The 26,753-nt window shown below is 43.6% G+C and overlaps 1 protein-coding gene across 4 annotated transcripts in view; it reads left to right on the plus strand.

Moving 5' to 3' along the window:
* SIK3 (SIK family kinase 3) overlaps positions 1-26,753 on the plus strand; it is a 281,667-nt gene that overhangs the window by 161,954 nt on the left and 92,960 nt on the right. For 3 of the 4 annotated variants that reach the window (XM_040327664.1, XM_040327667.1, XM_040327668.1), the window contains exons 7-12: positions 8,561-8,679; positions 8,805-8,915; positions 15,792-15,932; positions 16,029-16,106; positions 17,180-17,289; positions 17,738-17,885. In XM_040327664.1, the coding sequence (XP_040183598.1) occupies positions 8,561-8,679; positions 8,805-8,915; positions 15,792-15,932; positions 16,029-16,106; positions 17,180-17,289; positions 17,738-17,885 (707 nt within the window). The remainder of the gene's footprint in view (positions 1-8,560; positions 8,680-8,804; positions 8,916-15,791; positions 15,933-16,028; positions 16,107-17,179; positions 17,290-17,737; positions 17,886-26,753) is intronic. The other variant, XM_040327665.1, reaches the window with a different exon arrangement.

A 26,753-nucleotide genomic window follows, 5' to 3' on the forward strand; every position in this document is an offset into this window, starting at 1 on the left:
ATAAATCACCTCACGTATCACCTTCAGATGTTTGGAAACTGCATACCCCTCTCCTATCTTGATCACCGTTATTGTATTCACTTTCCGGGTGTAGTGTCCGCAGATGTATGAGGAAATGAAAAAACCATATGGTGCAATATCGTTTTTGAATATTTAATGTTACCCCAAAAACAGATATACAATGGTCCCCTCATAAAAACGTGCGTACCAAAAAATACATTAAATCAGGCATATAAAGGTTTCTTTAGCATTTCTCACTGTTAGGTGTAGACCCCTGAAGACCGCTCTATAGGCTTTCCTGTGGCTGTCACTTCCTGGTTTCTCCCACAGTGGAACGCATACGTCACTTCCGGTCGGGTGCTGGATAGCAACGCTCTGACGTTTCGTCCGTTCGGACTTTTTCCAAGAGCGTGCTATTCCTCTGCACCCGCCGGAGTTATATTGTGTGGTGCTACACGCCCACCTGTGACGATACTATAGATGGGAGTGGCCCTCCATCCATGCATCACTTAATCCTCACTCCGAGCGCCGCGCTAAGTCACGCCCCCCGGAGAGGAGGAGGTCACTCGGGCTTGTTTTGTTGTTGTACTCCGCTCGCTGACATACACTGTTGCCACCATAGGGCTGTCAGATGGGTTTACGTCCGCGTGCGGCCATACATGCACTATTTATTTCATATTTGGGCTCTGTACCTGTGAAAGCTGTGAAATATGTATATAGCCCAGTGGTCTGAAGTGTTACTTCTTATACTAGTATATATTAATAAACACACATTGTAGCCCGTACATTGTGCTACAATAGGATCAATATACCCTTTGTGTCACAACACAATGTGCTGCAATTTTAATGGGACTATACATGAGTGGCTGACTAGCTCATTCATAGACATTGGTTCTTACATACTCAGCAGAGCCAAAGTCCATTAGGAAAAAACAGAAAATGTATAAGAATCGGGTGTTAAATATAAATAGATTTAAGACACTATGTGTACATACATAAATAAATATATGTACACATCACACGTGTATAAAACTACCCTAACTACACACCTATGGATAACTATAAAATCCATTCATATTAAAATAAGAATATAAAAAAATCTTACTATAAAAATATATAAACATTATTACAGCACAGATTAAAAAACACAGATTATATAGAAATGTAGAAAAAAATAAATAGAAATATAAATACATATTCCTATGTCATCACAGAGACATGGCTAAAATTATTCTATGCATTATACACAGATATATTTATGGAGATTAGATAAGGTGTGTTGTGCAAATATCAAAAACCACATCCCAACCCTGATCACATACGTTGCTGGGGGAAGAGACCTATTATCCCATGTGTTTGGTATCACTCCACCGTGTATTGTCTCCCATAATAGTATGATGGGCTTGGTTTTCTTTACCCCCCAGGGGCCATTTCTGGTTGATGATTGAACACCCACCCTTGTACAATAGTGGTCATATTTCGTTATTTGTTAGATGGGTGTGGATAATATTTACACTAATCTTTTCTTGATGGCATTTATATTGTGTAACCACTTTCATCCTATTACTTAGGCTGGCATTCAGGCCCTGGTTCAGATGGTCATTGTTAGGTGTCACTGATGAAACAATTGATATCGAGTTCCACATTGAGTCCTTTAGGCACCAAGACGTCAGTCAGGAAAATCCAATGAGTTTCTCTTTTGGACAACTCGCGTACTCTGTGGGAGCCCCTCCAATGTGCTTCCACTTGTTCAATGCCCCAGAATTCCAGGCCCGATGGGTCTTGATTATGTTTGATTTTGAAATGGAGGGATACATTATGATCCACATTTCCCAGGTAGATGTTCTTTATGTGTTCCCCTATCCTAATTTTTAGTTTCCTTTTTGTGCGACCAATGTAGAGTAAACCGCATGGGCACCTTAATGCATATACCACATGAGTACTATTGCAGGTGATAAAATGTTTTATTTCAAAATCTTGCTGGTTCGACGGTGATGTGAAATGATCTAAATTCCTCTGTAATTTTCTCACCTCTTTGCAAGGCTTGCATTTTCTGCACGAGAAAAAAACGTTCTTATTCCAAAAACTTTGAGGTTTTTCTGGGAGATCTAAGATTTTCTTCACTATGGTGTCACCATATGCAGATGCCTTTCTATAAATAAATTGGGGTTTCTGTGGTATTACAGGTCCTATTTTCTTATCTAACGACAGAATGTGCCAATGCTTCGTGAAAATGGATTCCACCTCTTTATATTGACTGTGGAATTGGGAAATAAATCCCCATTCATTGGGATTTGACTCTTGAACTTCCTGTATATTTCCAACATTCTTTTCTTCTAGACATTTATTTCTCGGTATCATTCCCACCTCCTCCACGATTGTGTCTAAAAAATGAGGGTTATATCCCTTAGCTTTAAATCTTTCTGTGAGGATTCTTGATTGGTTGAGGAAGTTGTTGGTTTCTGAGCAGTTCCGTCTGACCCGCATTATCTGCCCCTTTGGGATGTTTTTTAACCATCTTGGGTGGTGTCCACTGGTTGTTGGCAGGTAACTGTTTCTGTCCGTTTGTTTAAAATAGACGATAGTTTCCAATTTGTTATTTTTCCGATAAATAGTTACATCTAAAAAATTGATTGTGTCATGATGCCATTCCGATGTAAGCCTGATGTTGTTGTTATTATTATTTAAAATACTTAAAAACATATTTAAAGATTCTTCTGTTCCCGCCCAAATAAAAAACAGATCGTCGATAAAACGTTTATAAAAAATTAACTCGGCTTTTCTTTCTTTAAAAATGGATTTATCTTCCCACTCGGCCATGAACAAATTCGCAATGCTCGGGGCGAACTTTGCTCCCATTGCGACACCGCGTTTTTGAGTGTAGAATTTGTTCCCAAACCAAAAATAATTATGTGATAAACAAAAATTTAATGCGTGGCCTATAAAGACTTTTTGATTATGTGGAAGATCATCCCTTTGACTTAGAGCCCAATTGAGGGCTAAAGTGGCATCATCATGTTGAATTATGGAATATAGTGAGGACACATCTGCTGTTACTAATAGCACTTGCTGATTTTCAATTAAAGTGACGTTGTGCAAACAATTTAGAAAATCCTTTGTATCTTTCAAATAGGATCTTGTCGATTTCACACTCTTCTGCAAAAATTTGTCAAGATATTGGCCCATTCTGGACGATATAGAGTCTATGCTGTTCACAATTGGGCGTGCTGGTGGATTAACCGGGTCCTTATGTATCTTTGGCAGGGTGTAGATCGTCGGTATTTTGCTACTCGCTGGTAATAGATACATTTTTTCTTTCGTCGACAATACTCCTGAAGATGAGCCAATTTGTATTAATATTTCTAATTGGTTTCTATATGATTGTGTTGGATCATGTTCTAACAAACCGTATGTGTTTTGGTCTGATAGCATGTCCTCAATCTGATTTTGATAATACTCTTTGGATAGTATCACGACTCCTCCTCCTTTGTCAGCAGATCTCACTACTATATCTTTCCTTTTCTCTAACAGTTTAATACCATCATTTATGTGTTGAGCACTCACATTCTTTTTGGGCTTCAATTGATTCAGATCTCGCAGAACTAATCCTTTAAATACCTCAATTTGATGGTTGGGGTTGTTCGGTGGGTTAAACAGAGATTTGTTTTTTAAGCCACTATTAATCACTCCTTGATGGTTATTAATGGGTGCTCTCTGTGTGTTTAAGCCCACAAAATATTTTTTTATATTTAGTTTCCTAATATATTTATGTACATCTATGTACACGTCAAACTTATTTATCGTTTTTTTCTTACCACATTTGAGCCCCATATTCAAAATATTTAACTCTTTGTGCGTCAATTCCACTTTGCTCAGATTGAAGATCCCATCTGCTACTGGTGTCGACTTCTTTTCCTGGATCCTCCTTCCTGCCCTACATCCTCTTGTGTTGGGTTTCTTAGTTGGGGGTGCTGGGTTTGTTCTCTGGTCCAATAGGTTTGTGGTTGTTGTGGTCTCCATTCTTGTTCTCTGTATTGTTGTGGTGGGTACTGTTGAGGCCTCCCCCTGGGATGTGGGTAACCTCTCCCTCTCCTCTGCGACCCTCCTCCCCTCCCTAAAAAAGGACGTGGTGGGGGCGCGTCATTATTCTGTTGCGTATTTAGAGGTTGATAATAATTATAAATAGGGGTTGGATAAGGTATTGGTTGTTGGTTGTGGTTTGATCCTCTACCTCTTGTTCCTCTGGGTTTTCCCCTGCCCCTTCTTATAGGTGTGGAGAATTGAGCTGGGGAATCAATCACTATCTCTTCTTCACTTATGTTCTCTTGTCTTCTTTCTGGCTGTGACTGTGTGGTGTCACCCACATTGATTACTGTTTCGTCATCTGCCAGTTTGATAATTAAATTTAATTTGTCTGGTAAAGTTGATTGCCATGCATATAAATTATTGGTGGTATAATCATTCATGTCTCTGTGATATTTCTTAATCTTCTTTTTTTGTGTGTCCTTATCTACTTTTTCCAATCTTTTATTGGTTCTAGTATTGAAGTCAATGATGGGTTGAGTGTCCTTGATTGGATCTAATTGTGCCTGTAATTCATTAATTTTATTCTCTAACATTTTCATTTTGCGTTTTTTCCTTAATAGTATAAGATCCTGAAGCTTAGCGGATACCCCATTAAAAAAATCAAACCATTCACGAATGGAATTGGCATCATCCAATCCATCTTGGGGGGTAATTTCCCATCTCAGACTTCTAATGGTGATTTTGTCCTTCACATATTGTTCCAGAGTGCATATGTCCCACCAGGTTCTCACTTGTCTCTCTAATGTGTTACCTAGTGCTGACATTGCCCCATTATAGTTCACCTGACTGGCGGTTGGTCCACTAGCTGTAAATAAAGTGTTCATATCTAGATTTCTATTGCTTAAAAATTTGAGGGCATCCATAGCTGCTGGGTAAATGGATAAAACAACGTATATAAAATAGTACTGATTGGTGGCCCTCTATTGATAGTACAACCCTGCGCTTTAGGAGTAAGCTACAAAGTCTAGGCAATAAAAATTCTAATCACGATAAAACACAATAAATAAAATAATAGTAAAAGCAGCTGCTTAAAAATAAAAGTCACTTGTTAAAAGCAGAAAAATAAAAACAGCCCGCACAGAGCATGTAAATAATCCTGCAGCAGCGCTGCAAACCCCTGGTTTGGAAAAAGATAAAAGCTGTGTGGGATGACTCGATCAGATGTAGTTTAGGTATGTGCTCCAATCACCAAAAGGCATTCACCACGTGGGGGGATATGGGGTCCCGGAAGTGACGTATGTGTTCCACTGTGGGAGAAACCAGGAAGTGACAGCCACAGGAAAGCCTATAGAGCGGTCTTCAGGGGTCTACACCTAACAGTGAGAAATGCTAAAGAAACCTTTATATGCCTGATTTAATGTATTTTTTGGTACGCACGTTTTTATGAGGGGACCATTGTATATCTGTTTTTGGGGTAACATTAAATATTCAAAAACGATATTGCACCATATGGTTTTTTCATTTCCTCATACATCTGCGGACACTACACCCGGAAAGTGAATACAATAACGGTGATCAAGATAGGAGAGGGGTATGCAGTTTCCAAACATCTGAAGGTGATACGTGAGGTGATTTATATGGAAATGCGAGTATAAAGAAACCATCTGGTGAGTGTTTCCCCCGAAGGGGACCCCATATCCCCCCACGTGGTGAATGCCTTTTGGTGATTGGAACACATACCTAAACTACATCTGATCGAGTCATCCCACACAGCTTTTATCTTTTTCCAAACCAGGGGTTTGCAGCGCTGCTGCAGGACTATTTACATGCTCTGTGCGGGCTGTTTTTATTTTTCTGCTTTTAACAAGTGAGTGATAACTGGCTGTTCATTCAGATAAGGAAGGAGACGGTAAATTACAGATTTACCGGCTCTTTTCTCCGCTCTCCATCTTGACCAATCGAGGACAAGGCACGGAGGGTGACCAGAGGAGCACGGAGGAGGATACGGGGACAGTCAGGGGTGATCCTGTGTCAGTGGGGGGAGTTGCAAGCACCGATCTCCCTGTATAGATTTCTGAAAGTAGCTGAAATCCACGGGAGGGAGAGGAGGATAAGGGGCTGTCAGCTGCTTTATTGAAATCTTTACAAGGAGATCGGTAATTGTAACTCCTCCACCGATCACCCCTGACTGCCCTAGTATCGGATCAATCATCGGAGCATTTGCCCGAGTACAAGTACTCGGGCAAATGCTCGGGTTGGTTCAACCCTTGTTTTCCCTCAGCTCTGCTCCCTTGAAAAATAAATCTGCATCGTCACCACTGTCCAGTGCACAAGGAGATGATCCAAGCAGTTGTGAAGCTGAACCCGGGAAAATAGTTGAGTTTTCAGAGACAATGTCACACAGGTGTTTGAGTCAGAAGACTAGTTGAATGGAATCTGAGCTGAACAGTTGCCAAATAGAAGTGCTTTGGAAGAATAAACAGGTAATATCGGCATAACCCTTTTATGTTAAAGCGCAGTTCTGTCGAAGAAAATAAATAAAATTAAGTCGGCAGCTACAAATATTGCAGCTGCTGACTTTTAATATTAGGACACTTACCTGCCCAGGGCGCCCACGATGTCAGCACCCAAAGCTGATCTGTCCCTCGGCTCTTGGGTGCTGCCACCGCCATCTTCGGTGAGGGAATCGGGAAGTGAAGCCTTGTGGCTTCACTTCCCGGTTCCCTACTTCGCATGCGTGAGTTGCGCTGCGCTATCTCACTGGTCCCTGCCCCGATGGTCCTGGGGCAAGGGGAGCCTCCTCCTGCCTGATGCTGCATGTCTAGTGTTTTTGTGATTACAATTGCCCTGGGGTGGTAATCACTCACCCACTAATAAATATGTGCCACATCCTTTAATATAGGGATTTGTGGAAAAAACATGCGAACATGTCTTTAACGAAAAAAATTGACTTTATAGGCACAACCCAATACAATTGATAATTTGAATACAAAAGATACAAAAATACATCACAAAAAAAATCAACAAAAACCAAACAGAACAATTAAAGACCCAATTTTGTGTCACTCCAGGATATACACTCAATAGCCACAGGGCTTATTGTGATAAACAGATATTGCGCTGTTTATCACAATAAGCCCTGTGGCTATTGAGTGTATATCCTGGAGTGACACAAAATTGGGTCCTTAATTGTTCTGTTTCGGTTTTTGTTGATTTTTCTGTGATGTATTTTTGTATCTTTTGTATAAAAATTATCAATTTTATTGGGTTGTGCCTATAAAGTCCATTTTTACCGTTAGACATGTTCGCATGTTTTTCCCACAAATCCCTGATGCTGCATGTCCCCATGCCTGTGGAGTCCTTACCCAGCATCTAGAGGAGAGAAGCGGCGGCCGTTCTCATGGCAGAGCTCTGCAGCGGAGGAAGTATGCTTGTCCGTGGGATCTGACACTGTTTGGAGCATGGTGAGTACAACTTAGCTCTTTACTCCCTCTAGTGGTGGAAAAAGAGAAGGCACTTTACTTAATACTAGGAAAGGTTCTTAAGATAATGCTTAGGATTCCTTCCCCCCAGAAGTTTTTACCTAAAATTTATAAAGAGGTTTATTTTTTCCCTGTTTCAATACATTTTAAAAATAATTTTTATATGAGCCGTGTTTGGAATACATCATTGTGGCTACAGACCAAAGTTTTTTGTTTCATATTTTAGAAGCACTGTGTCTTGGATGAATGAGCAATAGCCATATGTGCTCTAAAAACATTTTGTTTGTGGTACCATAGCTGTATATCCCAGGTGCCTTATCAGGTGTGTCCCTCCATTGAATTTGGACTCCTAAAGGTCATATAGATATGTTAGAGGAGTGTGCCCTTATTATATATGCTGTGTGTTTTTCTGCTGAAAATAAGACCGCACCAATCTTCACCCATCACGGCGGGTTTTGTGTGCCAACCTTCAGGGGTATGGGTTCCTTGTTAAAGAAGACCTCTCCCCTGGGCCTTGTAAAAGACTCTTACCAGGACTTTTAGCATAAGTAGCGAAAGTGCTGGACCCTAGAGCCCAGTCCTCCAAAGAGAGACATTACAGACGACACCTCGTGCATGAGGCCCGGATCCCATCCAGTTTTAGCGTAAATTATATGGCGTCTTGGATGGATCCAAAAGCATAGTTCTTTTTACACCCAGAGGGTCTCTTTGGCAGAGCTTTCCTTTAACACATTCTACTCGCGTCCAACACCTTAGACACTGGCGAAAAAACTTAGGTACTTCCCTGATGGGAGGGATTATATGGAGGGGAACTGTCTTCAATTGGTTGTGCCAGTGTCCAATCACCGTTGGTGACCCTTAACCCATTATGTAATGACTGGCTCTGTGTCCCGTGGTGTACAATAAAGAAAGGAATCTGTAAAATGGTTGTAGGTGTTTCAGATTTATCAGCACACTAATACGTGACATCAGAGTACGCTGTATTGTCTCTCCTGGATAAACAATGCAATACAAGCATGTGTTGTGATTATAGCCATTAATCTCTCCCTCAGAATGTGAACACCTTATCCGACACATGCTGATTTTGGAGCCGAGTCGGCGACTGACGATGGAGCAAATCTGTAAACATAAGTGGATGTGTCTGGGAGAGCAGGATCTAGATTTTGAGAGGGTGAGTGTATTCTACAAAGGCCAACCTTCATTTACCACTCTACCAATAGACTAATGTGTTCTTAAGACTCCTAATGTTTGCCAGAATTTTATATACATTTTTCTTCTTATGCATTTTTTTTTCAGTTAATAGCAGAATGCCAGCATGTGAAGATGGAGAGGCAGAGGGAGCCTATCAATGAGCAAATTCTAATTACTATGGTGGAAATGGGGTTAGACAAAGACCGCACTTTACAGGTGATCCTGCGATTGGTCAGAAATAAACATATTCTTTATCTGCTTAACTGTTGTTTGCGTCTCACGGTTCTAAATAGATTCCATATTGGTTTCTATCATATCTAAGGCTGCATGCACGCTTGGGTGTTTTTTTGCTTTATTCCTCTGAACGCCAAAACTCCTGGCAGGAGAAAAGCTGCTTGGGAACATATCGTGCATGCACACATATTTAGGTGCGTCAAGAGTTTGAGCATTAATGGATTCCATTGGCTGCTATATTAATTTATTCTGGTCATTGGCACATCAGGCGTTTTTTTATTTTTTTATGTTCAAAAGCACCTCGTAGTTGCGCTTTCTATGTAAAACACTTGAAAAAGCTCTCCTTCTAGTATGTCTGTGAACGCTTGTGTGTCCATGGACACACAGGCTAACAAAGAGGTGCTTCTGCAGGCTGCAAAAAATAACACCAAGCAGCATTTTTTTTTTTTTTACGCCCAGTGAGACCTAATAGTTTAAGTATATCTTCTGTCTTTTAAAGAGAGTAGGACATACTAGTTTAATCTCTTGCATGTTTTATTTTATTTCTTTTTTATGGAAATTCCCATCACTTCTGCATTGTATACCCCTCATTTGGGAGAACGGTTTTCCTTCACAGTAAAGTGACCCTGGGTAAATATGTAGCAACCTCCAAGACTGTTGTCATCCAGTCCTCACAGTTACAGTGAGGATGTATACACATTTGGTTAAGAAAAAGCAACTCTAGGACAGTCCGTTAGCAGAATCAGCAGAGCAATCAGCAGAAGCAGAAGCACTCTGACTCTGACTCCTCCCCAGGGCTAGAACTGGGCCAGCAGTAATCGGCGCACGGCCCTAGTAGTAGGACGTGTGGCTCCTGGTCCCAGACAGGCAGGGGTTCCTCTCCGTCGCCTCCGCTCGCTTCCAGCACCTTGCTGCCTTGCTGCCGTTTTCCCACCTGCAGCTTTTGGACTGATCAGCTCTCTCACTGGTAAGACTGGTAAGACTCTATCCCTGCTTCTCAGGTCTATCCCCCTGGAATCACTGAGAACCGTCCTTGTAAGGACAGCCACCCCAGCGATTCCAACTGTGGACACTGTGGACACTGCTTACTGCAACCCACATTGGTTCCCATACAACCACCCACGATCGCCCCGCATCTCGCACGTCTCTTGCACTGCGTGGGCGGCCGTTTTTCTCCGCATCCGCGCCAGGCCTGACTCTTTCGCGGCCGCCGTAATCAGGAAACACCGCGGCTTCAGCCGCGGCCTAGCGGCGCGCCGCAGCCAGGAACAAATGCGCTAGTCCTAGGAAAGAAACTCCCCCCCCCCCCCCCCCCATATCCCCGGAGGACCCCGTCCTCCCGGGATTAGCAATCAGCAGTGTTTTTTTGCTTTTTAATAAAAGAAAAAGCTAACACTACCCAGACAAATCTGAGGCTTGGTACCCCCTCAGAACAGGGACACCTGTCGCCCTCCTCTCCTCCCTCTACCCTACGATACTTGGTCCAGGGCTTTGCAGCCGATCGCCCCTCAGGGATCAGGAAGGAATTTTTCCCCGTGACAGCATATTGGCTCAGCTCTGCCAGGGGTTTTTTCGCCTTCCTCCGGACCAAGATCAAGAGGAAGGACTCTATGAATCCTCCCTCCAATTATAACTTAAATCATCAACCCCCCCACAGTGACAGGCAATAATGGGTAATCTGCGTTACTCTGCGGACTCCATTCGTGATCTGAGACAATTCGCAACTACATTACCAGCCGTCACCAAAAAGGCCTTAAAAATAGACCAACTCTGGAGAGTCGATCGACGATCGATCATCAAAAAAAAAAACAATTTTAACCACTTGACACAGCCAAAACACATATCATGTGTTTTGATTAATACAAGATCGGCAGTAAAACACCGATCAGAAATCCACGATTTCTTACTACTAAACGATCTAGACTGCCTCTTTATTACAGAAAGCTGGCTCTCAGACGACTGTAACACCATTCTCGATGAACTGGTGCCAGAAAACTATCACCTAATAACAGAAAACAGAATAGGGCAAAGAGGAGGAGGCCTTGCGGTGATCCATAAGAATCACATCGCAATCACTAAACCAGCCCTGCAAAATCCTCTTCCATTCATGGAAACCCTTACTCTTCAGCTCCAAACCTCCCCCCAGGAGACTGTTCACATTCTCCTCTGCTATAGGCCACCTGGGCCTAAATCGCAGTTTTTGCCATCATTAACAGAGTTTATATCCACTTATACCCTCAACAGCAAACATCTTTTGCTACTCGGGGATTTCAACCTGTGGGCTAACTCCACACAGGATCCCATTGCGGACGCCTGCATTGAGCACCTAGATAGATTAGGACTACAGCAACTTATATGCGGGCCCACTCATGCTTCAGGTCACACACTTGACCTAATTTTCAGACAAAATCTGGAAATAAGCATTCTAGAAAATGAACCATTGCCATGGACAGACCACCATGCAATCAAGTTCACAATCTCCAAAATCCCCCCAGTGTCAAAAGCACCAAAACCGGTGACAATACACTGGGCTAGGTCTCAGAAGAAGCTCCGCTCGGAACTCTTCAAATCTACCTTGAGAAACAAAATCAAAACAATCCAGCCTCAGCAAACAGCCGCTGATACACTGGACGCCATAAACGCAGCCTTACTACACTCAGCCGACTTAGTAGCACCGAAACGCAAATTCGGTAGCCGCAGGAAAAAGTCTGGCTGGTATAACAACCAGCTATCGCTTCTGAAACAAGAACGCAGGAGGGCGGAAGCCGCCTGGAAAAGAAACCCTGCAGAGGATAATCTTATCTCCTACAGAGCAATAACAACACGATATCACAAAGAAATTTTCAAAGCCAAGAAACACCATTTTTCTATGGCAATTAACAGTTCCCTAAATCGCCCCCGCGAACTATTCAAAATGGTCACCCAGACCATGAATCCGGGATGTCTTGAAGTCCCCAACTCAGACACCCAAGAGTTCTGTAATGAACTATCGGATTTCTTCATTAGTAAAATTGAAAGAATCCGGGAAAGTATTCTGAAAAACAATACCCACCTCAATCCGGCTATCAATCAGCCACAAAATTCCCGCAGAAATTTTCTGCACTCGACAAAATTCACTCTGGAGCCTATTTCCAGCGACACCACAAAAAATATCATCGGTGCCTTGCGGAACAGCACATCGCCCAATGATATCATCCCTACTAAGCTGTTGAAGGATTGTGCCGACATTCTGGCACCACCCATCACACAGCTTATAAATCAATCTTTTAAGGAAGGCATAGTGCCATCCATGCTGAAAGAGGGCATAATCCAGCCCATCCTGAAAAAACCGAATCTGGATCCCAAGGACCCAATTCACCGCCGCCCCATAACAGGCCTAAACGTTCTCTCTAAGATAATGGAGAAAGTAGTGGTACAACAGCTGCAACAGCATCTAGATACCCACAACCTACTGGATCCATTACAATCAGGCTTCCGTCCCGGACACGGGACAGAAACAGCCTTACTTAAAATATGGGACGACGCCCTCGAGGCCGCAGACGAAGGAGAATCTTGTCTCCTAATTCTGCTGGACCTAAGCGCAGCCTTTGACACGGTAGATCACAAACTGTTACTGATGCGACTAGCTTCGGTAGCAGGAGTTGCAGAAGGTGATTTACCATGGTTTTCTTCCTTTCTTGAAAACCGTTCACAAACAGTTAAATTGGGTTCTTTCACGTCTGAGAGGCGCACGGTGTCATGTGGAGTCCCCCAAGGATCCCCCCTGTCACCGGTGCTTTTCAACATCTATCTGCGCCCTCTCTTTGATATTATCAGTAGCCAAGAACTACTTTATCACTCTTATGCAGACGATACGCAACTGTATTTTCGCATCTGCAACAAAAAGAATCACCATCCAAGTTTAGAGAAATGTCTTGCTTTGATTGACAACTGGATGACCAATAGCCATCTTAAACTCAACAGTTCTAAAACAGAACTCCTTGTGTTTCAGGCCAGCCGAAAGAGTCAAGTGGTAACAACTTGGACTCCACCGCCCATTCTGGGGCAAATCATCAACCCTAGCTCCAAAGTCAAAAGTCTCGGGGTCATCTTTGACACCTTCATGACAATGGACGCACAAATAGGGTCAGTAGTCAGCGGAGCGCACTATCTGTTGCGCCTACTACGCAGACTTATTCCATTTATCCCTAAAGAAGACGTAGCAGTCGTGGTGGGAACAATCATAAACTCCAGACTGGACTATGCCAACGCACTGTACCTCGGACTCCCAAAGTACCAAATCTCCCGCCTGCAAGTCGTACAGAATACGGCCGCCAGACTGGTGACTGGGAAAAAAAAATGGGAATCAATCTCACCTTCGCTGAGAACCCTTCACTGGCTGCCAGTAAAAGACAGAATTGCATTTAAAGCACTCTGCCTGACACATAAGTGCATCCATGGGAAGGCTCCGCAATATCTTTGCGACAAGATAGAACCTCACAATTCGAATCGCGTTTTGCGATCCACCGACCAAAATCTGGTCAGGATACCAAAAACTAAATACAAGTCCAAAGGAGAAAGAAGGTTTGCTTTCCAGGGTCCTAGACTATGGAACGCTTTACCAACCAGCATTCGGTTGGAGGAAAACCACCTGATTTTCAGAAGACGGATCAAAACTCTGCTCTTTTGAGGTCATGAGTCACAGACAACTAGCGCCCAGAAGCGATTCAGTTCGCATGTGTTGCGCTCTATAAATTTTTCATTCATTCATTCATTCATTATCAGCAGTCAAAAAATAAATTTTAGCAGCAATTCAAAAAACATGCTCACTAAAAATGAATACTGGGACAAACACTACATGGATTACCATGGTTTAGATCCTTCACCTTCCTCTGGCGCTGCATCGTTGCTGCTCTGTGTTGTAGAAAAAGGGATCTTCCTGCAGAAGTTTATACCTAAAATTTAATACAATTTAAAAATTATTTTTATATGAGCCCAGTTTGGAAAACATCATTGTGGCTACAGACCAAAGTTGTTTTGTTTCATATTTTAGAAGCACTGTGTCTTGGATGAATGAGCAATAGCCATATGTGCTCTAAAAACATTTTGTTTGCGGTACCATAGCTGTATATCCCAGGTGCCTTATCAGGTGTGTCCCTCCATTGAATTTGGACTCCTAGAGGTCACATAGATATGTTAGAGGAGTGTACCCTTATTATATATTCTGTGTGTTCACACACAGAACAGTGACAGAGGATGGGATTTATAGGCTATACTGTATACATTAGGCACTGATGCTTTATCCTAATATTAGAATGTTAGACTTCGGGTTAGAATGTTTCTTTGCTAAAATAAAAGGATAAGTTCACCTTTAGTAACATGTTACCCCCGTATTAAGGGTGTAACAGTAACATGTTAACAAAGCAGCACCCCCCAATCCCTCATTGTGACAGCAGGTGGAGGATTCTCTGCCCACACCCACTGTCACAATTTGAAAACAGCATTGCTGTGCAGGGCTCTGCTCACATAGCTGCCTCATTAATTCACAAAGATCTGTGAGTAATTGAACTACAAGTCTCATCTGTCATCGTGGCAGACAGCTTGTAGTTCTCAATGAACTGCGAGGGCATTGGTGAGCACTCTTTTAGTTCTTTGCTTTTTCCCACAGTGCCATTAACTGTCTGCCCATACAGGAGGCACAGGCACTCAAGGTTACTGAGGGTCTGCAGGAGCGTGACATTGCACCGGCGGACTGCTGATCATGGATGTAATGCTTTTGAGGCTGCAGCGTAAATAATAATAATAAAATGATGTACATTTATTATTATTTTTTTTTATTAAAGGTGAGCTTCTCCTCTAGGGCCTGTTCACAGTAGATTGCAGTGCAGGAGAGCCATTTTACCGCGTGGCTTGCTGCATTGCATTCCAATTGCACTTCCTTTGTGGGGGCAGATTAAAGTTAATGACACCTCAAACACGGGTTGCAATCATTTTCCCACACCGAATCACATGGTATAAAATTACCATGCAATGTGGTTGCCGTGCATTTCAAAAAGTAGTGCCTGCACTACTTTTAGTGCGTTGCAGTTTCAGCCTATTTAAAATGAATGTGGCTAAAATTGCACAGCGGTCCTGTACGATTCCTATTCCTAGTGTGAATCAGCCCCTAATCCTTTTACTGCTGAAAATCTCTCCAAATTAATATAAAAATCCAGTTGTTACTAAAAAGTGTTGCTTTTGAAATATTTCCCCTCTTTTCCTGTTCCAGTGAAAAGTCAAAATTCTGAAATTCCTATCATTTCTGTCCCTGTGATGATAGTCACCAAGGCTAAGAGAGGGTGAATCTCTCGATAGATACACAAACCGCTATGAATGTCTAGAAGTATTAACGCTCAACAACCTACAGCATTTAAATATTTCATATACTCGACAATCTACAGCTATTTGCAGTCAATAATCGTAAACATGTGAATTTAATTTGAAATAGTAATATAGCCAAATGCAACATTGAACCTTTACTCTCAAAATATGTGGTCACTGACAGTTTAAATATTCATGTCATTTACAAGAAATCTTTTTAAATGGTTTCTAAAAGCCTTTTTTTGTATGTGATAAAGTACAATTGTATGATTTTAATATAAAATCTCTGACTGATATTTGGCATTTTTAAAGTTTCACACCGATTTAACGCTTTATATTTCTGGAAGTGGCTTTTTTAGGAGGGGTTCTCTGATCACATCACCCCTCTTACCGCAAGATTATTATTTAAAAAAAGCTAGAAAATGATTAACGCCTTTCCACTTTATATATTCTAAAACAAAACTCTATTTTTTCTGTTGAGTGTAATGTAAACTCTTACCTTTCTTCTTCTCCGATCAGTCCTTGAGGACCGATGCATATGATAACTACAGTGCTATTTACAGTTTGCTGTGCGAACGTTTAAAAAGACATAAAACACTTCGCCTCCCAAATCCACCAACTGCGCCTCGCCCTGTGTCCTACCCTGCTTCACCATTGCAGGTAAGTCCTCTGCAAAGCTTGTCTTGTCATAATACAAGAGTTGGATAGTGATCTTCCCAGGGTAGCCGACTGATATATATATTTTTATCTTTTTAGGGTGATACAGGTGGCAGTGCCATCAGTATGAATGTGCCCCAAGTCCAACTCATCAACCCTGAAAACCAGATTGTGGAGGTAAACAGAATAATTAGTGGTTGCAATAGTAAGATTTGGAAAGATGTCTATTATTATAGATGGGATCACTAGTCAGCATATGAATGTAATTTGCAGAGCTACCAATCATAAAAAGGTAGTTGGAATGTCCATTGGGCACTGACATGAAGCTTGGTTCTTGTTCACATCTATGTGGAGCACATGGGTATGGTGCTGCTATACATTCGGAGGTGTGCTGCTTATTCTTTTACCACAGAAAGCTGAGCTTTAGCTCTTTATTTCTGTAAGCGTTTTAAATGACAGTCTTGAAAAACTTAAAGGGGTTGTAAAGGTACATGTTTTTTCACCTTAATGCATTTTATGCATTAAGGTGAAAAAACATCCGAGGTCCAGTTATGAAATCGTTATGTTACCTGTATGTTTTTACGATTTAAGGAGAAGGGGGCCGGATTTACTAAGTGAACTTTTTACTGCAAGGTCCTCTTACCAAAAAAAAATTTTTTTTGTAGGAAAGGGTTAAAATCCCTGCCAAGTTATTATTCTGTCATCTGTCTACCAATAGGGAAATTTCCCTTAACTCCCTGTCCCAGAGACGTAACAGGAAGTTAGAGCAAATCTCCCCAAATTAGGAAAATTCCCCCCCTAAGTCCTCTTTGTAATAAGTATCCCCATTAGACAATTTTCCCTTACCTCTTGTGTGGAGGACAAATCTAAACTCTTGGAATATCCCCTTTTTCCTTCTCGATGACAGTGGTCACCAGAACAAATAGAGGGGGAAAATAATGGGGACTTTCAGCTGATTTTCTTGTAAAGATGCTAATTGCCTGGCTGCTTCTGTTTCCATAACTTCAGTGCTTTTTAGTTTCTGGCCATGAAGAAGTATAATAATAATAAGAGTCTGTGAAATGCAGGACTCATTATCTGCATACAGGTTCTAGCTCAATGACTTCGTACTGAAGCAAGAGGCAATTCGTGACAGGTTTCCATTAGTGCTTGTCTGCTTACACAATGCAGCACAACCCTTTTCTGTACTTTCTGCTGCATTTGTTAACCTGATGTATTAATCCTTCTGCATTTTGTCTGTTTAATTTTAGACAAATGGCACCATGAATCTGGACAGTGATGAAGGAGAAGAGCCTTCACCAGAGGCATTGGTTCGATATCTGTCAATGAGGCGGCACACAGTTGGCGTGCCAGATACACAGTTAGTGACATTTTTATTTAAATTCAAATGTGGGCAAACTATGTTTTATTTATTTTTTGTTTCAATACAGTACTTATGTGCACTTTAGCTTTTGCATTTAATCTTGCAACTAAAATTTGATCTTAATTTCTTCTTTTGTTTGCACACCAGTGCTTTTTTATTTTTTAACTGTTTTGTCAATTTAAATGTAAGCAGCTTTTGTTATAATATGCTAGTCTACTTTTGCTTATTTTGTATCTTATCATTTGGCGTTTGATACTTCTCACTTTTTCACCTTTTCCTTGCCCTTTGTTGTCGGAAATGTATACCTGCTTTTGTGCATTTTAGTTACTGTCATGTAATTTACAATAGCGGTTGTGTACAATAAGCAAATCTGATACATATTTCTGTGACCAATTGTTAACTTTCTTATATACAGTGTTTTTATTGAATATTAAATATTTTCCAGCAGTGAGGGGGGAGCAGAGGAGCTGCAGAAGATCATTCCTGGATTCCCACGAGTCACTCCACAGACACCATTCCTTCCAGTGACACAGAACACCAATACTCTTCATCCGATGCAGAACATGCCTCCCAGTGGTCACATTGAATACAAGGTACATAAATATAACCTGAACAGTTCACAGGGAGGATCTGGACAAAGAAATATGCGACTTAAGATTAAGGGCCAGTTCACACCAGATGCAGTACCGTGCAATTTTTTTCTGCACTACAAATGCATGCACCGTGTTTTCCATGTATTCCAATGGCTCTAGTTCACAACATGCAGTCAGTTTCCAGTGCGGAAGCTGACTGCATGGTGTGAACTAAAGCCATTGGAATACATTTAAAATACTGTGCATGCATTTTGTGCAGAACAAAAGTGCACAGAACTGAACGGAACTGCGTCTGGTGAACTAGCCCTTAAGCCCTATGCATTAAGGTGAAAAAACATCCGATGGTACGCCCCCGAGCCCCCGTTTTACTTACCTGACCCTTCGAAAGTCCCGGGCACGTCTATGTGACATTCTTCGGTTCCCAGCCTGGCCGTTGATTGGCTAGGCTGGGCGGATTGATAGCAGCGCAGCGATTGGCTGGCGCTGCTATCAATCACAGCGGATGACGCGGCGCGCCGGGGGGCGGGGCTGAGTGATGCAGTCGGCAGCTATGCCCGCCGCTGTATCACGGGAGCGCGCTCGCAAAAGCTTTCTACCATGCAAGCTCAGTCGCATGAAGGTAGAAAGCTTTTGCGAGGAGGAGCCGAGACAGCCGCCGAGGGACCCCAGAAGACAGGGTTTTAGGGTACACTCTGTGCAAAACGAGCTGCACAGTGTAGGTAAGTAAGTGAAGTATAACATGTTTGTTTTTTTGTTTTGTTTTTGCCTTTAGTGTCCCTTTAAAGGGTATTTCCAGTTTTGCAGCCAAATTGGGCTTACTCCTACTTTATATTTTACTACATATTTACTACATATTCTTATTAACATAGCATATAGTAAATGTAAACCATTTCAAAATTTGTGCTACCTTTTTAGATGCTCTTTTCTCTGAACGCCAGCACTGAAAAATCTTACTTAATTCCCTTTCGATTAATAAAGGGGCTTGGGATCTGTTTTTGGCATAATTGATCCTGTTACTGTGCCAACAGTTTAACACTGTTCGCTGTCAGGTCTATCCCACCCCCAAAACTCTTACCTGGTGTCCCTCTCGCAGCTTTCGGCTCAACAACCATCAGTGGAGCTTTCTGGTTGCAGAGGGGAACTGAGGGTATGCAAGTGATTGGCTCTTGCAGCGGTCTTTCAGGAGCTGGTAGGGAGGGGGCAACGGTTTGGCTTGCTTGGCACTGTGTGTCTATGGCAGCACACACACGCTCTGTTTCTTTATCGTACATCACGGGACACAGAGCGGCATATTCATTACTATATGGGTTATATGGAGTACCTTCAGGTGATGGACACTGGCAATCTCAAAAACAGGAAGTGCCCCTCCCTATATAACCCCCTCCCATAGGAGGAGTACCTCAGTTTTTACGCCAGTGTCTTAGGTGTTGGTCATGGTTTAGCTTGCCTCCACATCCTTGGGATTAAGGTGGGCTAACCGGTTCTGTCCAAAGGCCTCAGTGCTAAAGTGGTCAGCAACCGGACCCCAAACCATTGGGGTATAGCCCATAATGCTTTCTGTCACAGAGAGCTGGACCCTGGGCCCAGAACTTAGAAACCTTTGGGGGCCTAATGTTTCTGTTGCCAGAGTGCTATATGGGCCCAGGACAGTGGATCCTTCATAGGAACCCAGGGCCTGAAGGTCTAGACGCCCCACGAAGATTGGACCTCTTGCTGTGCAAAGTCCTGCGGCATGGAGCAGGTAAGTGAAGGGGAAACTTGCGGAACTTGGTTCGCAGCAGGTTTTTTCTGGGGGAAGGTCACAGTGGGACATGCCTATGGTTTATGCGCTGCATCTGGCAAGGTGAGTCACATATCTTAGGATAGGATGACTCTGTATATATTCCCCATAATCGTGACCTCCCTGGTAGTATTGCAACTGGTGCTAGAAAGCATTGAAAAAGGGCCTGTGTGTAAGTGACAAAGAGAAGCCCCTGGGAATCTATTGAGGTTTCTCATGTAAAGGGAGTGAACTCCTACCTGCAAGCCTGCTCAGAGAGGTCCAGGCGGTTGATGCAGAAATAGATGCCGCTCTGTGGATCCTGGCCTGGACGGCAGGATCAGCCTCTGACCTCCTCGTGCATGGCCCCTCCCCCCCCCCCCCGCCGGCGGGCGCGCGCGTCCCCGTGATATGGGCGCAATTTCGCGCCGTTTGCTGACAGGGGAAGGGCGGGCCTGTAGGTAAAAGGAAGGGGCGGCCCTTCCAAAAAGTTCCCAGCTCAGTGAAGTGTGGAACTGAGGGAGGAAAGACCAGAGCGGCAGCGTGGGGCGCCGAGGACACACAGTGGCCAAAGAAGAATATTACAGTCTTCAAAAGGACTGTCTTTTACCCTAGAGATAGGGTGTCTTTTTCAGCATTTTTTTTTTTGGCAAATACTACTAAAGGGGGACAGAATGGTTTTTCTTTCTTTGGTTTAAAAAAAAAAAAAAAAAAAAAAGAAACAAACCAAGTTAATAAGAAAGAAGGCATTTTTTCCCCCAGAAGGTTTTGGGCAACAACTATTTATTTTCCCAAACACCGTTAAGTAGCGGGCATACCTCAGTATTGTACCATGGCGTCTGGATGGGAGGCCAGCAGGTGGGACCATCGAGATCTGGGGCTGGAGCTGGCACGGGTCAGTCCAACCCTAGGGTGGTCACGGACGAGGTACTGTCCACCTCTCTAAAGGAGATGGAAAAAAGAATGGAAAAAATGATAGCCAAGGCTATGCGGGGCAGAAAACGGAATAGATCTCCGTCGCCCGAGGGTGAACCCTCAGATGAGGAGGTCCCTTCCGCAGGAGAATTGGAAGACCTCTTGGACAAGGACCAAGTAGGTTCAGGGATCGAGGATCCGGGTACGGAGGAGTCTGGCGCAGCCTCCCAAGGGGGAGAGCTGGTGGGTTCAAGTTTTAACAGACTTGGTCCATAGGACGTTCAACTTGCCAGTACCAGATCTCCAAGTATCAACGGTCTCAGCTTTGGGCTCACTAAGAGCGCCTCAAACCAATGCGGTTTTTCCGATCCTTCCTCTACTAGAGGAAGTTATGTTGCAAGATTGGGCCAAGCCAGATAGAATCTTTGTACCGCCAAAAAGATTCTCTGCCTTATATCCTATGGAAGAGAAATTTTCCAAGAAATGGGCAGCCGCGGCTGTAGACGCAGCCATCTCATGTGTTAACAAATCTTTAACATGCCCTGTAGAAAACATACAGGTGTTCAAAGATCCGGTTGATAAACGCTTGGAAACGCTACTTAAAACCTCCTTCACTACTGCGAGGGCAGTAGTGCAGCCAGCTGTGGCTGCAATTGGGGTTGCACAAGCATTATCGGATCAAGCTAAGCAGATGCTTAAACTTATTCTTGCCCAGCAGGCAGAAGAATTTTCGGACGTCCCTAGGGCCATACGCTTTACGGTAGATGCGATTAAGGATTCTATCCAGCAAGCGTCACGTTTATCGTTATCCCTTATCCATATGAGAAGACTCTTATGGTTAAAGAGCTGGGAGGCAGAGCCCCCATGCAAGAAGCTCCTGGTAGGGTTCCCCTTCCATGGAGGACGACTCTTCGGAGAAGACCTGGACAAATACATCCAGACCATTTCAAGCGGAAAAAGTACTCTTTTGCCCACCAAGAAGAAGTTTCGGGGGCCTGCGTTTAAACGACAGTACTCCCCTGGGCAGGGGCCTTCCAATACCAAACAGTATCGACGGCCTCCTGCAAGATCAAATTTTAACAAATCGCAGGGACAGGCCGTCGCAGGCAAGAAGCAGTGGTTTCGCAAGCCAGCAAAGCCAGCCCCCAAGCCAGCCTTATGAAGGGGCGCCCCCACCCTCGAAGGTGGGGGGAAGACTGCGTCTCTTTGCAGAGGTTTGGGAGGCCAGCATTCCCGACAGATGGGTACGGTCCTCCGTGGCTACAGGCTACAAACTAGACTTCCTAAAGTTTCCTCCTCCTCATTTTCAGGAGTCAAGAGTACCAAACGATCCGAAGAAGAGAGCCGCATTAATAGCGGCATTGAATCATCTACTCTCTCAGGAGGTAATAGTAGAGGTACCAGTCCAAGAACAGGGGCTAGGTTTCTACTCCAACCTATTCATCATCCCAAAGCCCAACGGCGATGTCAGGCCAATTTTGGACTTAAAAATGGTGAATGCATACCTAAAGGTCCGCTCATTTCGGATGGAATCCGTGCGGTCAGCAGTTGCCGCACTTCAGGACGATTTTATGGCATCCATAGACATAAAGGATGCTTACCTTCATGTTCCAGTTTACCAGCCACATCAAAGATTTCTACGCTTCTCGGTGGCTCTACGTCATTTCCAATTCATGGCGCTTCCCTTCGGGTTGGCTACGGCCCCCCGGGTGTTTACAAAGGTCCTAGCTCCAATCCTAGCCAATCTAAGGATCCAAGGGGTCACGATCCTAGCATACCTGGACGACCTCCTAGTCATAGATCATTCGTCTCCTGGCTTGGAACAAGCAGTGGCCCTCACAGTTCAGTACCTCGAGAGGTTCGGCTGGGTCCTAAATAGAGAAAAATCAGCATTCCAGCCCACAAGGCAGTTGGAATATCTCGGCATGAGATTAGACACAGAACAACAGAGGGTGTTTCTGCCTCTGATAAAAGTCAAAGCCATCAAGGAATTAATCCTACTGGTTCTAAGCAAGAAGGAACCAACTGTTCGCCTATGTATGCGGTTACTAGGCAAAATGGTGGCCACATTCGAGGCGGTACCGTACGCCCAGAGCCACACTCGCATCCTGCAGGCAGCCATCCTGTCAGCATGGAGCAGGAGGCCACAGGCCTTAGATATCCCTTTGCCGCTCTCATCAAGAGTCCGACAAAGTCTGTGTTGGTGGTTAGACCCTCAGAATCTACTGAAGGGGAAGTCTTTCAGCCCAGTGGCTTGAAAGATAGTAACCACAGACGCCAGCCTGACAGGCTGGGGAGCAATTTTGGATGGTTGCACTCTCCAAGGCACTTGGGCAAAGCCAGAGAAGCAGTTGCCCATCAACATCTTGGAGCTCAGAGCTGCTCGACTAGCCCTCAGGGCTTGGACGTCCAAGTTGCAGGGGTTCCCGGTGAGAATTCAATCGGACAATGCCACGGCATTGGCATACATAAATCACCAAGGGGGAACCAAGAGTCAAGCCGCTCAGAGAGAGGTGAGCTTGATTCTCCTATGGGCAGAAGCTCATGTGCCCTGCATATCGGCAATATTCATTCCAGGAGTGGACAACCTTCAGGCGGACTTTTTAAGTCGCCAGACTCTGTTGCCGGGGGAATGGTCTCTACATCCACAGGTCTTTCAGACACTCTGCCAGAGATGGGGAGTGCCGGATGTGGACGTCATGGCATCAAGACTCAACAAGAAGCTAGACAGGTTCATATCCCGCTCAAGGGATCCGATGGCCTGCGGAACCGATGCGCTGGTTTGCCCTTGGCATCAGTTCAAACTTCTTTATGCTTTTCCCCCGCTCCAGTTACTACCCCGCCTGCTGCGCAGGATCAGGGTGGAGCACATACCAGTCATCCTGGTAGCTCCATCATGGCCCAGAAGGGCATGGTATTCACTAATCCTAAAGATGGTAGTGGGAGACCCTTGGACTCTTCCTCTATGGCCAGACCTGCTATCGCAAGGTCCGATCCTCCACCCTGCCTTACGGCATCTAAATTTGACGGCCTGGAAGCTGAATCCCTGATTCTCAGGGGTAGAGGTCTGTCTCAGAAGGTAATCTCTACCCTAATCAGAGCCAGGAAACCGGTCTCTAGGGTGATTTATTACAGGGTCTGGAAGGCCTATGTAGGCTGGTGTGAGTCCAAGCTATGGCTTTCTCGTAAGTTTACCATCGATAGAGTATTGAGTTTTCTCCAGCTAGGAGTGGATAAAGGACTGGCATTAAGCACTATCAAGGGACAGATTTCAGCTTTGTCAGTGTGGTTTCAGCGGCCGCTGGCCACCCACTCGCTGGTTAAGACCTTCATGCAGGGGGTCTTACGCATTAATCCTCCAGTTAAATCCCTGCTTTGTCCGTGGGATTTAAATCTTGTTCTGTCAAGTTTGCAGAAACAACCTTTTGAGCCGTTGGCTGAAATTCCTTTGGTTTTACTGACAAGGAAGTTAGTATTTTTTGGTCGCCATAGTTTCCGCCAGAAGAGTATTGGAACTGGCAGCCTTATCCTGTAAGGAACCATATCTTATTTTGCATAAGGACAGGGTCGTTCTCCGCCCTCATCCTTCCTTCCTACCAAAGGTTATATCCAGTTTTCATCTAAACCAGGATTTGGTATTACCATCCTTCTTTCCTAAACCTACTTCCAGAAAGGAAGGGTTGCTGCATACCTTGGATATTGTCAGGGCCATGAAGGCCTATCTTAAAGCTACAGAGAAGATCAGGAAAACAGATGTGTTGTTCATTTTACCGGATGGGCCCAAGAAGGGGCAGGCAGCTGCAAAATCCACCATCTCGAGGTGGATAAAACAGTTAATCACTCAAGCCTACGGCTTGAAAGGGTTGCCTCCTCCGTTATCATTAAAGGCTCATTCTACTAGGGCCATGGGCGCCTCCTGGGCAGCACACCACCAGATCTCTATGGCTCAAGTTTGCAAGGCGGCAACCTGGTCTTCTGTCCACACGTTTACAAAATTCTACCAGTTGGACATAAGAAGGAATACTGATACAGCCTTTGGGCAGGCAGTGCTGCAGGCTGCAGTTTGAGACCCTCGGATTCCGGGGGCTCCCTTTTGAGTTAAATTTAAAATTTAAAATTATTTTTTCTCAACTAAGTTGGATTTATTATGATTTGAGTATATCTCTAAATTAAATCCTTTTGTCTTAGGAAGATGTTCTCCCTCCCCTCATTGTAAGCATTGCTTTGGGACATCCCATCTAGTAATGAATATGCCGCTCTGTGTCCCGTGATGTACGATAAAGAAAAAGAGATTTTTAATACAGCTTACCTGTAAAATCTTTTTCTTGGAGTACATCACGGGACACAGAGCTCCCACCCCTCTTTTGGGGACCATTTTGGGAGGCATACTGCTTGCTACAAAACTGAGGTACTCCTCCTATGGGAGGGGGTTATATAGGGAGGGGCACTTCCTGTTTTTGAGATTGCCAGTGTCCATCACCTGAAGGTACTCCATATAACCCATATAGTAATGAATATGCCGCTCGGTGTCCCGTGATGTACTCCAAGAAAAAGATTTTACAGGTAAGCTGTATTAAAAATCTATTTTTTCTTTGCAGTCAGCTTAGCAAAGAGACACCTACAACAGGATCGGGGTGTAGCATTTTGGAGAGTTGCCAAGCACATAATAAAGGTCTTGTTTTGGGGAAGAAGACTATACAATGTGTTAGTCTGTCTTTCCTGAACTCTCATTTAAAATTTTTTTTTGTATGTAGTATCACTTTAATGAGAGAACACTCAGCTTGTCCTTAGCCTTTCTATTGGGACAGACTCACTCCGAGTTCGAATTGCTTGCAGCCTGCCATGAGACCATTTATTGATAAACCTCAAAGTCAAGACATATTTTTTTCAAAATGTATTTTAGGTACGCTGTGTGAACGGGAGCTTATGAACATCTAGTGCAGTTTTTGCAAATTTGACAAAAGTGGCCTTTTTTAAGGTTTTAAAGTGAAAGTCAGTACCATGACGTGTCTGTTATCTTTATTAATCTAGAATCTGTCAGGGAGTGCTGTATGCTTATTCAGCGGGCCCAACAAAAAAAACCTAACAGATTGCAACCCACCCCACTGCTTTACCTTTTGCAGTTGCACATGGATGCCATTAATTCGTAATGGCACCACCAACTCTCCCCTTTGGCATACACCAATTGCACGTTTGCTTGCATCCACTTATACGCTTGGTACTGCAGTATCATGTATTTTGGTGAGGCTCAATTTAAAAGTCATGAGCATAATAAAAACAGAACATGCACAAAAAGCACTTGGGTTCGGACTCGTTTCCTTGCGGGAACGAACCCTCCTACTGGTGTGCCCCGGGATTGTGCAAAATTCTAAAGAGTGTCTTGACTACAAAAAGGTTCAAAAACACCCTGCCTTAGACCTTTCAGTTGAGGGGCGCCGGGTGGGAGGTGACCAATAGGGCCACTCACTGATTGAGTTTCCAACTGTTCCTCAGGAAATGCCTGAAATTCATACAGTGTATGGCCAGCTTAAGCGTAATTTCAGTGGTTCTTGTATGTACAGAAGTTTTTTTTTTCTAATTTAAAAAGATAATAGACACAATGTGTAGACTTTGTGTTTTTAGGAAGGACTTTTATTTTTTAATAATGTTAAAAAGTATGTCAGGTTTTCTTTAAGTCACAGATGTTCGTTGGTTTGAAAAAAGTTCTAGTTAAACCAATAAACTATAAATATTTTTAACTTTTTGGTCCAAATTTTTGTACTCTATAAGCAAAATGTTGATGTCTGGTCTGATGAGTCGCATATTCAGACCTTAATTGGAGGACTTTCATAATGAAGGCTGAGCGAAGAACTAGAGAAGTTGTGGTGAATAGCCAAAGTCTATACCTGGAATATTGAGCTAAGCATCTAAGCGAAAGGATTCATCAGTGCAAAGCTAAGGTCAGGACAGATACCATTCTGTTGATGTCAGATCCAGGGAGTCCTGCAGGTCAGAGAGAACAGGCAAGGCAGGTAACAAGGACTATAGGACTAGGCAGGAATCAGGAGTGAAAATGACCTGGGAGAAGTGAGTTCAGATACTGGAACTAGAAACACTTTAGGGATAGGATGACCAGAGCAAGGACTGAGACCAAGGATACAGGATACAAGATATCAGAAATCCACCTTTGCTGAATGCTATATCAAGCAGCTGCA

Source organism: Rana temporaria, chromosome 10 (genome assembly GCF_905171775.1).
Source record: "Rana temporaria chromosome 10, aRanTem1.1, whole genome shotgun sequence".
Lineage (NCBI taxonomy): Eukaryota > Metazoa > Chordata > Amphibia > Anura > Ranidae > Rana > Rana temporaria.